This window comes from Paroedura picta, chromosome 12, assembly GCF_049243985.1.
Source record: "Paroedura picta isolate Pp20150507F chromosome 12, Ppicta_v3.0, whole genome shotgun sequence".
Taxonomy (NCBI): domain Eukaryota; kingdom Metazoa; phylum Chordata; class Lepidosauria; order Squamata; family Gekkonidae; genus Paroedura; species Paroedura picta.
In genome coordinates, this window is record NC_135380.1 from 12,640,228 (window position 1) to 12,655,758 (window position 15,531).

At 46.5% G+C, this 15,531-nt stretch overlaps 1 protein-coding gene across 11 annotated transcripts in view; it reads left to right on the top strand.

The window, feature by feature from the left end:
* The window catches only part of ROBO3 (roundabout guidance receptor 3), a 267,565-nt gene that overhangs the window by 218,497 nt on the left and 33,537 nt on the right, over nucleotides 1–15,531 (top strand). For all 11 annotated transcript variants that reach the window (XM_077305046.1, XM_077305049.1, XM_077305039.1 and 8 more), the window contains one exon: nucleotides 14,017–14,222. In XM_077305046.1, coding sequence (XP_077161161.1) covers nucleotides 14,017–14,222 — 206 coding nt within the window. The remainder of the gene's footprint in view (nucleotides 1–14,016; nucleotides 14,223–15,531) is intronic.

Genomic DNA, 15,531 nt, shown 5'->3' on the forward strand with positions numbered 1-15,531 from the left:
TCCATGTGCATTCGCTGGCAGGGGCTCCTGGGAATTGTAGTCCATGGACATCTGGAGGGCCTCAGTTTGACTACCCCTGCTCTAGCCACTACTCAACATTGGCTCTCAGTTATTGCTCAGGTGTTATAATTGTGGTTACTTTATTCAGATAACTATCTTATATTCGTAACTATCCAGATTTCTTTTCTTTTTTAAGTCACAGCTAACAGACCCACAGTCTCAAACCCAGAAACACTTCTTTAAGAATTAAAAACAAATTGGCAGAATTCCAAAATGGTCTTTTAAAATAGACTTGCTTCTCTCTCGTTTTGAGTAGATATCTGGGAAACTAGCAATGGAGAAGAAGAGGAAGGGGGAAAGGGAGGCAGCGTTAACTCCCACTCCCTAACAACCTCAAAGATTTGTCTCCTGCCTGAGACTTCAGAAGTCCCTAGGGAAGTATTTCCACCTAGACAAATCTAGGCCAGGGGACAGCTGCTTGCCTGCTGCAGGCTTTTCCTCCTCCTAAGTGTCCAGAGAGGCAGTAAGGAGGAGGAAGAGGACAGGCATGGGGAAAAACCCACAATTGGCCCTCAGTGGGGGCATGCCCACTCCCTTTGGGGGGCAGATCCCCCACTGAGGGCCAGTCCGGTAGGGTGTGCATCGTCCAGACACCAACAGAACATTATCTTGACTACAGAAAGTTGTGTGTTGATTGCACATAATGTTTTAAAAAAATATAGAGCAGCTTTAGTTTTAAATATGTATGGCCCACGAATGCAGCCATACTGGCCAGTTCCCATCACCAGCCATGTTAGAGTATGAATTGGATATCAGCTAGGGGGTCTCCAACGTAGTGCCTGTGAGTGCCATGGCACCTGCGAACAACTTTTCTGATGCTCACCAAGCATTTTAGAACTTGAGCAGGGCCAAGGAGGGCATTTTCCCAGCAGTGCTTCTGGAGATTTGGTTGGTTTTGCAGGATTTTAAAAACATTCCTTCTGCAGCAGCTGCCACCCCAGGACAAGGATCTTCACCTGAGGATAAGCTGGGTCAACCACCATAGCTGGCTTCTTCTCCTTCCGCACCCATTTTTACGGAAGCCATTTGGTGGCTGCACCCACCGTGCTGTGTCACAATCCGAAATGTACCCCCAGACTCAAAAGGTTGGGGATCCCTGAAGTAGGCAGAAGAGTGTTGAAACCAGCACCTTTCAAGGCACCCCAGGATTCTAATCATCTATGAGCTGCACTCAGCTGTGACAAGCTAAATGCAGTTAATGTACACTTTGGGGTGGTTTTTTCTGTCTGAACCAGGCCTGTAGGTATTTGCAGTCTGTGCCGTTCCTGCCTGGACAATAGGACCCGATTAAGTAGGCTCATCCATGCTACCGCCGCCATCCTTGAGGCCCAGCTTGGTTCATTTTGCGCCATCTTCTGGTTTATCTTCTGCAACATGGTCAAGAGTTCTTTGACTCAACAAGGCTGAATGGTGTGCCGATTCTGGTTGGGGTCCGGTTCCTTTTTGTTGCCATTTAAGAATCTGCTTCTTCCACTATCCGCTTCCTTGCAGAGCCAAAACGAACAATAGGGATTTCTATAAACTGGAGAATGGGGGCAGCTTTCTCTTCGTTTTGTAGCCTCCTACTCAGAGGGATTGCTTTGATGGACTATTAGCTGGTGGAATTTGTTAATGTTCAGCCAAAACCAGAGAGGAATCTTTCTCGGGTGTTTTTTTTCTTTTTCCCCTTCTTCTTCAGCTTCCTGCTGCTAATTTCATTTGGTACTAGTTTCCTTGGCAATACGCAGAAGCCAGAAAAAGACATGGAAGGGGGCAAGTCTGGTTCAGAGACTCTCTCCTATTTATTGCTGGAAGTAAAACTACTGGAATGAAAAGAGGGAAGGAGGTGACAGTTGGACTTGTTCCGAGTTGCTCCCCCCAGCCCTTTCCCCCCCCCACCTACTCTTGCAAGCAAGTTGTGCATTGTCAAAACAAATGATTCTTTAATGAACTGTTGTCAACTTAGAAGTCACAAAAGACAGGGGGACATTTTTCCCTTTGGCTGCAGCGGTAAATCTGACCTTGGAAACAGAACAAATGTTGCAAGTCATAAGCAGTGCCAATAGATGTTCTTTTTTGTGTTGTCCAAGCATCCTGCGCTGAGAGGCCCAGTTCTGTACAACATCCATGGAGAATTGCACAAGTTTGAGGAGCAATTGGTTGCACCCCCGGTGCCTCCAGATTGAGTTGAGCAGCGGTGACACTGCTGGTGAAGAAAAGAGCAAAAATGTCATAACCGTGAATTTGGAACTCTTTGATCTGAAAGAGTAGTTTGGGTCAACTTCAGCTGGTGGTCTCTTGCAGTGTAGGCTGGAGCCCATTGATTTTATTGAGGCTTGCTATAAGCCTTGGCTTTTTAACTTAAATATTAGTATTATTTTTTAAATTGTTTTCTACCCTATGCAAGCTTAAGTTTATTTCCTTTAGTTTGACCTTTTAGGTTTTTGACTTTTGTTTGGGTCAGGAGATTTTCTCTTTTTTGTTTTGGACAATAGTAGCTAGAACAGGAAGCCCCCCCCCCCTAAAGTAGCACCTTCAGGCCGCTAAGACTTTATCACAGTAGTAATAATGCCAAATAAGGAGGATTAGATCGCTCCTTGCAAAAGAGAGGAACATCCATAGCCCTTAGGAAGGGTAATCCGAGTATCTCGTAATGTTTTCTACTAATCGAAACATAGATGGGCCAGGGGGTTGCTTTTAATAGTAACATTGGGTGCTTGCAGGATAATTTGGTGAGGGGACTTTTTAGTGATGTCGTGAATATGTTTACAAGCGCTTGCTAGATGAGGACTGGCCGTCGCCATAATTTGTCATAAGTTCCAAGAGCAGAACTTTCCAAGTGGATTTGTTCATAATAAGCAACAGCACTTACACAAACAGACACCTGCTCCCAGGAAACCTTGTTCAAACAACAGTTATGACCTCACGGAAACAAGGGAGTCATGCCTATGGCTTTGGCTCTTTATTGCTACACTGAACAAAGCTTATGTGCATATAGGTGCACATGCAGTCGGTGCCTTTTGCAGGATTCCTCCGGCCAAAACCTCCTGTGTACGTACAGCTGGCATCCTTAAGGACTCTTGCCTCAGTTGAAGGTGGGATTCATAGACAGGGATTGTCAGGGCAACCCCAGTCAAAAGTGAGTCCAAATGTCCTTCTGAGTATGTCAGTACAAGCAGCAGCAAACAATATTTTGTCCTCTTTGCTGTTACAACAGTTTGAATGTCTCGGATCTGCCTGTCCATGAGGGACACTGGCTCACCCTGAGTAGGCCATTGATCTGACCCAGTCCCCGCCTTCTCTGTTCTTCTTGCACGGAGCGGACCTTGTTGAACCGTTACCTTGTTGAACCAGTGACCTGGAAACTAAAGGCTTTGTGCTCTCTTGCATCCCTCCCCCAGAGCTTCTCCCCAGAGAGCAATCCTCTCCCCTCAACAGAGTCCCCCCTTTTTTTATGACAACACCTGATCCATTGGTGGCAGACAATTGGGAGAGATTAATAAGACAAAGAAGGTTGTAACCCTGAAATCCTCATTTAGTCGCAGCATCGCCAGCTGGGTTTCTACGGCAACAGGGAAGGAACACGATTCCAGAGTCCTCTGGCACAGCGGAGGAGAGACACCGCGGCTCTTTTGTGTGTCACACGTCGACACTTTTTTGTGTTCGTACACGTGCCGTGTCAAGCGCACGGTCCTGCCAGGGCGGCATTGACAAGAAGCCGGCTCTGCGGGCGAATCCTTGATCGGCAAGAGGGGACTGAAGCACACCTTGTCTCTCACCTCTGCTCATGGGGCCGTGGCAGAAGGCAGCTGGGGCATGTCTGATTGGGCGGGTTGCACCCACATGTCATCGAGTATGATGTCAAGTCCCGTTTGTCTGCGGTGTGGGAGATTTGGCGGGGCGGGAGGGGAGGGAATGCTGATGATCTGTCTCCCGTGCAAGCGATGAACGGTGGAGCTCTCATGCTGAAAGGTTGGCAGGTGGGACAGATGATCCCTGTCCAGAGCCGGCTCCTTTGCTTTGATTGATTTTTCCCCCCTCCCTCCCTCTTGCCTGCGTTTTTGCTGCTGATTGTTACTGGGAAATTCAATTGTGTGTGAACTCTCAAGCGCCCTTTGTCCGTCCGCTGTTTCCCAGTCGATAGAGAGTAATTAGGGCCGTAAATAACGGGCACAGCCCGGGAGCTCCCCGGTTGCTGGACAGTGGTGAATCTTGGCCACCTCTTTGGGGTTTGTTTCAGGGGATTAGAAGGGCCTTTCCCTCAGATGACTTGGCATAGAAATCTAGCACCAAATGCAGTTTTCTCTGTGCTGAGGAGGGCAGTGGTTCAAAGGAAACTGCTTTTCGATGTTAGAGGGAAGGATGAAAAGGGTACGAGCAACAGGAAGTGATGTAATCTGGGACGGGGCCTGGCACGTTGAAATGTTGCCTGTCTTCAGTTTGGAAGAGAAGTAGGAAGGGACTACAGGTGATTGGTTAGGTTTCTGTGTTTTCTTAGTAAGAAAAAGGAGAGGATGTGCCATATCGACAATGGATTTGTATTTGGTACGCTTCTGAGTGCTTGGGTTTCAGCTTGAGCCCACAAACTCCTCCATCACACACTCGTATGTCCAGAATACTTCTGCAGTGCTGCGGATGCTAGACTAGCAGAGGTGACCGTGCTGGTAATGCAGTGATCAAGGGCTCTGCCACTTTCTTCCCCTCATAGTAGGGAAGAAGGGAGGGTGGGTGAGAACCGTTGGACAAGGAGACATCTTTGGAGAAAAACTACATTTCACAACATCTGTAGGGCTTTGAATGGTCTCATTGACTACTTTCCCACTCTTTCTCACTACCATGACCTTTCCCCGGGGGGGGGGGGGGGAGGAAGACATTCAGAGAGAAGGAAACAATCCTTTTCTTTCCTGCCCTGGGTGTCTTTGCGATTAGCAACTGGATCCTGGAAGCTGATCCACACCCAGTAGAAAGCAGGGGAGTTAGGGTCCAATGGGGAGGGACTGGCAGTGACTCTTGTGGGTGGGCCCAGGGTTTTTGAATGATTTGAGAACTCTTCCATTTTATCTTCACAACAAGCCTCGGACATAGGATCGACTGAGAGAGGGGTCAACCTACTCAAGGTCACCAAATGAATTTCCATAGCATAGTGGGGGTTCAAACCTGGGTCTCATGGATCCTAATCCAACAGTTTAACCACTAGACCAACTTCTCAGGGAGATTGGTCATCCCTATTTGTTGCAGTGCCCAAAGGAGGCAAGAGAAGATCGTAGGCTTAAGTTCCTGGAAGGGAGGGAAACTTCCCAATAGTCTGCCTGGACATCTGAGACTGCTTCTGAAGTGGGCGCTCTGTGTCAATGGAGGTCTTCTGGCAGCCTCCAGTCAGCCATCTGTCTGGAATGCTGAAGTTTCGGATTTCCTGCCTGGGGGGGAGAGGGTTGGACCAGATGGCCTAGAAGGCCCTTTTCCAGCTCTAGGTGATTAATTTCTGACATTGCCAGTTACAAGACCACAGGCGGGTGGCAATCCTCAGCATAAGCATTAGTGAGTAAATCCTATTGAACTCAGTGGGATTTACTTCTGAGTATGCAGTCTTGGGACTGCAGTGCTAGTTTCCAATTACTGGATTGCTTTCAAAAGGAAAAAGGTGCTGAAATTCAAATTCGATATAAGGTGTGATCCGGCTATTGATGGATGGTAAAAAAAATTGCCATTGATTAATTGTTTCCCTTTTAACAGATTAATCGAAATAACTATGCATGTTAGCCAAATTAAATATAGTAAGGTGTTCAGCAGCTTACAATTCGTTTTTTTTTTAAAGCTGCCGTACATTTTGAGAATTTTCCTTTGATTGCTTCCGCCCCGGAACCAAAATAGCCTCTTCAACAAGCCTTCCCTTAATTCCCAGCCCCACTGATTATAATTTATCTCACCAATTAAGTTTGGTTAATCAACTAAAGCTTTACTAGAGTTCCCTCATAATCAACTTTATATCTTCTACAGCATTAAAATATCTGTGTGATAAATAAAAGGATCTGTCTGCACAAGGAGCCTATAAGATTTACTCCTCTGCCAGCTTTGATGTAGACTCAGCCCTTCTGAAAGAGATCACTTTACCAAAGAAACATATCCCAATCCCAGACGATTCATCTTGAACCCTTCTTCTGAAAAGGAAACCTAAAACCAGCAATAAAAGGGATTAAAGGGACGTAAAACCCAACACTGCATGAAACGCCACACCAGACAGAATTGTACATGGGGAGTGAGGATGGGACAGGAACTGAGGAAGGAGTGTAACAAATTCGTGAGGATGCCAAGAGCCCTGCTGGACCAGACAGGTCTGTCCCCCTCCAGTGCCCTAGCAGTTGTATTGTAGCAAAAGAGTAATCCAGTAGCACCTTACAGGTTAATATTAATTCGAGTAGAACAAAGTATTTATTTATTTAAATGTATAGACCACCCTCTCCACCCAAGCGGACTCAGGGCAGTGAACAATCTATGTAGATAAATTGCAGTTAAAAATCACAGTTAAACATTTTTTTAACGTTTCTAAATACGATCTTGATGTTGACTGTTTTGACTGGTCTCAGACATAGGCCTGGTGGAAGACTTCTGTTTTGCAGGCCCTGCAGAACTCAGGGAGTTCTGACAGGGCCCTGATGTTTTCTGGGAGTTCATTCCACCAGGCGGGAGCCAAGACCAAGAAGGCCCTGGCTCTGGGCAAGGTAGTTTCCTTTGGGGCCAGGCCCTACTAGCATGTTAGTACTGAGAAAGTGCAAGGCTCTGCTGGGAATGTATTTGGAGAGGCGGTCTCATTGGTACATAGGGCCAGTTCAGCGTGTGGCCTTAAAGGTTAATACCAACACCTTAAACTTGACCTGGAATACAATCAGTAGCCAGTGCAGCTGGAAGAGGACAGGTTGGATATGAGTTTTCCAACGGTTTCTAGTCAAGACCCAGGTTGAGGCCTTTTGCTGTCTTGCAGTTTCTGGACCAGTCCAAGTCCAGTGGTACCTTTAAGCCCAACAAAGTTACATTCACTAACAATTAAGCTCCTGTGAGGGAGGTGAGGCTGAGAGAGCCCTGATATTACAGAAAAAGAAGAGTTGGCTCTCATATGTCACTTTTCTCTACCCAAAGGATCCTCAAAGTGGCTTACAATCGCCTTCCCTTTCCTCTCCCCACAACAGACACCCTGTGAGGGAGGTGAGGCTGAGATAGCCCTGATATTACTGAAGAAGAAGAGTTGATTCTTATATGCCACTTCTCTCTACCTGAAGGAGCCTCAAAGTGGTTTACCTTCACCTTCCCTTTCCTCTTCCCACAACAGACACCCTGTGAGGCTGAGAGAGCCCTGATATTACTACTCGGTCAAAACAGTTTTATCAGTGCCGTGGCGATCCCAAGGTCACCCAGCTGGCTGCATGTGGGGGAGCGTGGAATCAAACCCGGCTCGCCAGATTAGAAGTCCACACTCCTAACCACTCCACCAAGCTGGCTCTCTGTGTCTTCTGTTAACAATGACCAGGTCCCCAGTTTACTGCCAGTACATGGCGTGGTTCAGCCATTATGCAAATCTATGGTTTAATTATAGTTGGCATGATTACCTGAAAGCAGACTCCCAACTATGGATATCCTTCGCCTGGGCAGACTTACCAACATTTGTTTAGGCAGGCCAGGACCTGCAGGAGCATCTCCAAGCTGACTCCTGTTTTAACCACACTTAAAATAAACTCTGGTTTTGCATGATGTCTGAACTGAGCCTGCCTGTACAGTCAGTTAACTGGCCAAAGGAAGGGCGATGATATTTCACACTCAATTAATGGCTGTTTCTGTAAATGTCTCAAGACAGGAGTGCTCCCTTTAATCCATTGTGCCCTGCCCCTCCTACCTTCCCCCCCTCCCGACCTCCCATTTTCCTTTTCTCCATCTGCCTGCGTTCCAGGGTTCGCCCCCATTCAATAGGGCAGTTATTTAGTGTCATTTCTCATAGTGTCACAGCGAGCCCCCTCCAGCGCATCTGATCAATGGCATTGATCCGCAGTCAAACTGGCACCAACGCCAAGCATCCAGAGAAGTGTGAGTACTAAGCTCTTCTCAGCCAGAGTGGGGGTGGGGGGGGGAAACACGTGGCATATCGACTTCATTAACGCAGCTGCCGTCTTGTTCAGATGCTTGGACGACAGTCACACCAACAATGGGCTTGATTTGTGTTTTATTCGATGCGGTGTCTCTGCTTTGTTGTAACAGAACATTGGCTCAGCTAGATCTTATTTTTCAGATGATAGAGCTGTGACTTGTTCTGATACAAGAGTGCAGCCAAAAGATGCTGCGCTGCCTTCCGTAGCTGCTGCCCATGATCATGTTGTGCACTTCGAAAGTGCAATCCCTTGCAGGTCCTTCACTTAAGGGAGCTGTAGGATTCAAACCCATCACCCAAGCAAGAATGTCCAGTGAAGAGTAATGCATTCAAAGATCCTGTTTTTAAGGTATCACAAGATAAAGGTATCCCCTGTGCAAGCACCGAGTCATGTCTGACCCTTGGGGTGATGCCCTCCAGCGTTTTCATGGCAGACACAATACGGAGTGGTTTGCCGATGCCTTCCCCGGTCATTACTGTATAACCCCCCAGCAGCAAGCTGGGTACTCATTTTACCGACCTCGGAAGGATGGAAGGCTGAGTCAACCTTGAGCCAGCTGCTGGGATTGAACTCCCAACCTCATGGACAGACAGCTTCAGACAGCATTTCTGTCGCTTACCACTCTGCGCCATAAGAGGCTTATATCACCAGATAGCTGTTCAGTTTTTGTTGCTTTCCCTCTGGGAATCAGGTGTGACTCAGTGACTGAACAGCTGCTTTGCATGCAGAAGGTCACAGGTTCAATCTACGGCATCTCCCTTTAAAAGGCAATAGATGATATGAAGGATTTCTGCCTTGAGATTCTGGAGCAGGCTTCCTCAATCAGGGTATTGTGAAACCCTGGAAGGGTTTAGGTAATATGACCATTATTGGTCATGTTGACCCACCTGCCCCTCTCAAAATGGCCAGTGATGGGTCTGGAGGGGGTAGGAATGGGAGGGGACCCAGGTGGGCATGGACACAGCTATGCTTCCCAACCATGTGCTGCATGATTGCACCACTTCTGGGGTTTCTCGAAGCCTGAAGAATGTTTCAGGGGGTTCTCAATAGTAAAAAAAAAATGAGAAAGGTTGTTAGTAAGAAAAAATTGAGAAATAGTAAAAAAAAAAAAGTGAGAAAGGAGATCTGCTGCCAAAGAGGACAACATAGACCCTGGTCTGACTTGGTATAAGGCATTTTCATGTGTTCATTTGATCAATCCATAATCTAAACCATATTGTGTGGGGTGCTGGCCCAACTGTAGTGCAGGGCTATGTCCAAGGAAGTCCAAATTTACCATGCTCATTACGCCTGAAGCTGCCGTATACCAAATCAGATCCTTGTTCCATCAAAGTCAGTATTGTCTTCTCAGGCAGGGTCTCCCCAGGGTTTCAGGCTAAGGTCTTTCCCATCACCTACTGCCTGATCCTTTCCTATGGAGATGCTTGGGATTCACCCTGGGACTTCCTGCATGCCAAGCAGATGCTCCACCCCAGAGCCACGGCCTCTCCAGTAGTTAAAACACACTTTATTTATTTTGTAATTTCTTTGTGCACGGAGGCCAGAATTGCTTACATGGTCTCATTCCTCCCCCCCACCCCCATTTTGTCTCCACTGCAACCCGATTAAATAGATGAAGGAGACCGAGTGTACCAAGGTGTCCCAATGATCTCCATGACAGCGGAGAAGTTTGAACCCAGATCTCCTTGGTCCTAGGCTGCCGTTCAAACCGCTACAGTACACGGACTGAACCTTATAGTACTCTTAACAACACTAAGGCTGAGAACCAGTTTTTGAAAAATCTTGTTTCCCAGAATGGAACAAGAGAGCTGTCTGCAATGAGCAAGTCTTGATATAAGGCCTGTGTAACCCCAGTGTCAGTTCCCGTGCCAGATGACCATTCACAGAGTTCCTTTCATCGTTTGACCTGGAGTAAACCAGAGAACATGGGCTAATGCTCTGATCCTGGTTTGATGGTTAAATAAAAATGGCTGGGAGCAGGGCGTGTCATCTCAATCGGGACCTCCTTTGGTGAGTGGGGCTGCTAAAGCTCCCCCCACCCTACAAAAGGGGGGAAAACATAGATTTCCTCATAGCCAACTGGAATTCCTGTAATGCTTTTGCCAAGCCAGAACGCTTGTCTGTACTTCACTTTAGAATCTGAAAGCATCTGAAACGTACAACTTGAATAAGAACAGTCACCATGTGTAGCGGAGCCCCCCCCCCCCCCCCGAGAAGGATTATGAGCCAGACTGGGGGGAAATGCCATTTGTCAGAACAGCTAACTGGGGCAAATCAGCAATCTCTGGTTTGTTATCCTCCTATAAACCCAAGTTCTAGTTTATATGTGGAGAACAAAGCAGAGTTTGCTGTTTCACCCAAATCACATTGTGGTGTTTTAGAAGACAGGAAAAATCTTGGCTCTCTCCCTAGGGTTGTCTCCTTCATGGTGGGGCAAACACAGAAATGTCCTCTCATCCTTTAATACAAATGTCACAAATTGGAAAGCTTTGGGGTGCCCCAGTATTTAACAAGGGTTGATATACCTAGTTCTCCCCACTTTGCCGAAAGCTCTCTTTTCCCAAGGATAAGGGAAAGCCTTCTGAGAGCTCAGATTGGGGGGGGGGGGGGGGAAATGAAGCAATTTCTGCAATTTGTTTTCATACAATGTTTAGGTTCTGTCTGCGTGGTTTGCGGGAAGGGAGGGGGGCGGAGGGAATCTTGGTCCGACGGTTCCCAGCATTGTTCGACCAGGTTCTGCTAAGCCACCCACACATTTGAAAATGTGTACAAAGCATATTTAAAAGTACGTAGCAAAAAGGAAAGTGTGTGTGCCAGTGGTGGTGGTAGTGGGGGGGGGGGATGATTTGCATATTGCTGGGCTCATATCTGACCTGCTCTTTAATGTCACTTCTTAATTTCTGTGTGCGCGTACACCCGTGAAGCAAATTCCTGAAGTGTAAACAGCACGGCAGGCAAAGTATTTAATAACAGCCAAATTGATTTCTCATTACTAGGTCACTTCTTAACGTTTTGTATCACTGGACCGATACGCATTTCTCTTATTGTGTTAAATAATAGTCAAGTCCGTAGCTGATGATTGATGTCTTCTGCAGTACTAATTCCACGCGGGGCCCCTCATCTCTGAATAAGAAATCTTTAACTGTCTCCCTCTCATAACAAGCAATTTCTGGGTAATGGCTTCTCTTTGTTTGCAGTGATAGACAGGTAGACAAGAGTGGGAAACGAAAGCGGGAATTTTCGGGACGGGAGCGAAAATGGAGCCCTCCCTGTGGAGCTCCGCCTGTGGAGCTCAGCTCCTTCTGATCTTCTGCCCCCACCTCCACCTCTCTATACCTTCCTCAGAAGATTTGGTTGACACATGCATGCTTAGCGCTTAAAGGGCCTATCTGCACGTTCCATTTTTCCTAGGTTGCATGGAGAGGCATCTTCTCTAGGCATGCAAAGGCCCAATTCTGATAGGAAATGCACCAGGTGGGGAAAGGGGGCATACACCTTCCTCCCACACCATTATCCTGACCTCAAACAGCCCAGGGGAGGACGGGGGAGGGGGGCAGTGTTTTCCTCATTGGGAGCTGTCATAGGCTCCTTGTTACTTACAGTTGCCCCTCCCCTTCATCACAGGGCTCGGAGTAGCTTGCAAATTTCAATAAAACCATCTATAATCTTCTATAAATAGACATAAAATGTACAGTTCCACACCCCACATCAAATCATAGCTGACTAATGGTAACCCCATAGGGGTTTCTAGGCTAGGGACACTCAGAGGTGATCTGCCATTGTCTACCTCTGCAAAGCCTTGATATTCCTTGGGGGGCTTCCCATCCAGGGCTGACCCTGTTTATCTTCCAAGATGTAATGAGATTGAGCTAGTCTGGGTGAACCAGGTCGGGGCTCAAACATACAAAGCTTTAAATTACTATCCATAAAATATCATCCTAGTTCAAGCATCAGCAGCCTTTCTCTACTTTTTTTTACCATTGAGAACCCCCTGATACACTCTTCAGGATTTGAAGAACCCCAGAAGTGGCGCAATTGTGCAGAATATGGTTGGGAAGCGTAGCTGTGGTGAAAAGTGGTCTAAATCACAGCCAATCCCGTAGCATTTTCCCATAGTTTATTGGCATTTTCTGGCTATTCTTTTCAGCCAGCTATAGATTGAGGCTGAATTTCATCTATCTGTATTCAGAACTTTTCAGGCTGGCCTCAAAGTTGCAATTAAAGGGATTGTAGTCTCTTTAAATGCCTTCTGGGTGGACTCACTGCTTGCAGAAGTGTTTAAAGGGACAGCAAGCCTTTTAAATGCCTTCGGAGTTCATTCGCAGCTTCCCTTTAAATGCCTTTCCCCCCCTACCATTGAAAGCAATGGGGGAAATCTTTGTTGGCCCTTAGAATTAAACCCTCCACTCTAATATTTTTGAAACTTGGGGAGTTTTTTTGCGGAGAGACGTCAGTTGCTATGCTGCAAATTTGATGCCCCTATCTCAAAAAACATCCCCTGAGCTCTAGATACCCCTGATCAATTCTCCATTATACCCTATGAGGACCATTGACTAACTATAATGTTCCCCATAGGATATAATGGAGCCCCCAAAAATTGGGATTCCTGAATATTTACTGAATCTGAATACCATACCAATATTGGGATTCAGGAATATCTGGAAATACCTATATTTTTATGGTTTGATATACCTGAACCTGACAAATACAATTTTTTTTTGGACACCCCTATGCTTAGCTTCGATGAAATTGTACCAGCGCTCTTACGTGTTGGTGTCAAGTGATTTGTGAATCCTCTTTCAACAAGAACACTCTGCGCATATCAGCTGTGATGCGGAACCTCCTGCCCATAATTTAGTCACTTGCTGAAATTCTTTCCATCCCTTTGGATCAGACAGGTGATAGCTTAGATTAAAGGTGTGTGTTGACACATTTACTGCTGCCTGCAGTTCCTGGGTAGTACATCTCCAGGTAATCAATTAATACTTGCCCATAATTGACTATTTAATTACGCGTTACTAAACAAGCTGATGGATATGAGTCCCGTCACCTGCAGCTACAGTGGCAGAAAAGAGGCAAATTGCGATCTGTCATGCAAGAGGCTTTTAAGATGCTGCAAAGATGAATTTTGGAGGGGGAGGAGGGGAGCTGACTCGATGGAAGCCTGACAGCCCTGGAGAGAAGAAAGCAACCTCTACCCCCTTCCTCCTGTTGGGTTTGTTTGGGAAATAAAAGGAAGGAGCACCATAAAAGTGTACTATTGGCAAGAGAAGCCAAGAGGCAATGCGGTGTCTGGAGAAATTAGGCACTGAAAAGGGCACTCTGAACTCAGGGGGTCGAGAAGGAGTGGTTCATTGGCCTTTGCTGCACACGCCGTCACTCTCCAGTTCTTCCTTAGCTATGACAAAGCTGTGTTCAGGCATCCGCCCAACTTGCACAATGTCAAAATCACTAACGAGAGAGTTATCATGGGAAATCAGCAGTTGCCTATTCACACGCATCCTCTCCGTTTCTCCTATACTGAGGAACGGACTACCTGTGTATGTGTCTCTCTGTGCATGAAAACATACACGGTATTTCCCTAACAGTTCATGCAAAGTAAGTATAGCGTTAATCCAGAATTAATGCTTGCTCACACTGGGTCCATATATACATACAATAGGCTTCTCCCACATCCCTCGAAGTTTCAGCTCTGAATCGTAAGAGATTTCTCTCCTGATACGGTGATCGGTTCAAAACGTATCTAGGTCTACCGCTGCTGTTAAAGGGAATGGTATTTAATTGCATGAACAACAGTAACTCGCGCTGTTTTTTTAAATTATTATTCCTTCTTTAAATCTAGTGACATCAGACCGTATTCCACCCATCATTCGCCGAGGGCCAACCAATCAAACCCTTGCCATAGATTCTACGGCACAGCTGCAGTGTCATGTGACCGGAAACCCCCTGCCAAGTATCCAGTGGCAGAAAGATGGACAAAGGATTGTGGGCAGCGACCCAAGAATCAGTCTATTAGATAATGGAACTCTACAGATTACAAACCTACAGGTATGTGTGTCTCCCTCAAATCCTTACCGGAATGGGTGAAATCTGGGAATATTGGCTTCCACAACAGCAAACTTGCTCTGTTCCTCTGTTTACACTGATGTCCCTGCCTCCCCCCCCCCTCCAAAATAAAGGCAAGTGGAAGAAGTCGTGGGGCTACAGCTCAAGGGCAGAACATCTGCTTTGCAAGCAGAAGGTCCCGGGTTAGATAACCACCATATGCAGTTGCAAGGATCGGGTGATATGGAAGGCCTCTCAAGGGATGTCACCTCGTCAGAGTAATGACGTTGATGCTGTGTAGGGCAGCTTTAGGTGTTCATTTGTTCTCCACATATTGTCCTTCTTGCTTTGGCCGTGAATTTGAGTTGAGGGGCATAGGGAAGCTTGCAGAGCTCATGGCTGAATGGTTTCAACCAGACTTAGAGCAGGATTCATAGGAGAGTTGCTGTGTTGGTGTCTCTTAGTGTTACGATTAAGGTGACTGAAGAAATATGTTTCAGCCTCATATGGGTACAAAGGTTGGAGCCCCTTTCTCAGGCCCATTGCGCATTATGGGGTAAAGCACAGTGATCTAGTTGTCTAGTTACACACAATCTAGTTGTCTGTGAAAGATACTTTGCCATGAAACTACATTAAAAAAAATGCCGATTCCAAAATTAAACCAAGTGAACAAGAGGAAGGGGATGGATTTGACAAGCTACCTGAGTTAATCAGGGGAACGTCCTATATATTCGGAGATTTCCCAGAAAACTGATTTGGGAGGATGCAACTTGAATTGGCCTAGCCGACATCATACAGCTTTGCCTCTCTTTTCTGGCTGTAAAAGGAGGTCCTAAAGAGCTACGCTACATGTAGCACACCACTGTTTCCCACATGCAGATGCTGCCCCTTCCCTGAATTCTTGTTAGCTCCAGTAAGAAAAAAGACAAGCTCAGGACAAATGCCTGTCTATTTTCCCTACGGCTGCTAATAGCAGCTAACGGAGTTGCATTTTATGTCAGAAGGTGGTACGGAAGGAGAGAGATCCCTTCTAAATCATTCCCTCCAAATACTCACAGCTGCATGAAAGAAAAAGCCTGAAGTGTATGCTGGGGGATTGGATCACTAATCTGATCATGGAAGGTAAATTACTCCCCTACAGTTGTTTCAGCTTTGGAAAATGGCAGGCGGGTGAAATGGGAGCCCCTTCTCCTAGAATCACAGAATCATAGAGTTGGAAGGGACCACATGGGTCATCTAGTCCAACCCCCTGCACTATGCAGGACACTCACATCCCAATCGCTCATCTGCTGTAACCTGCCACCTCCTTGAA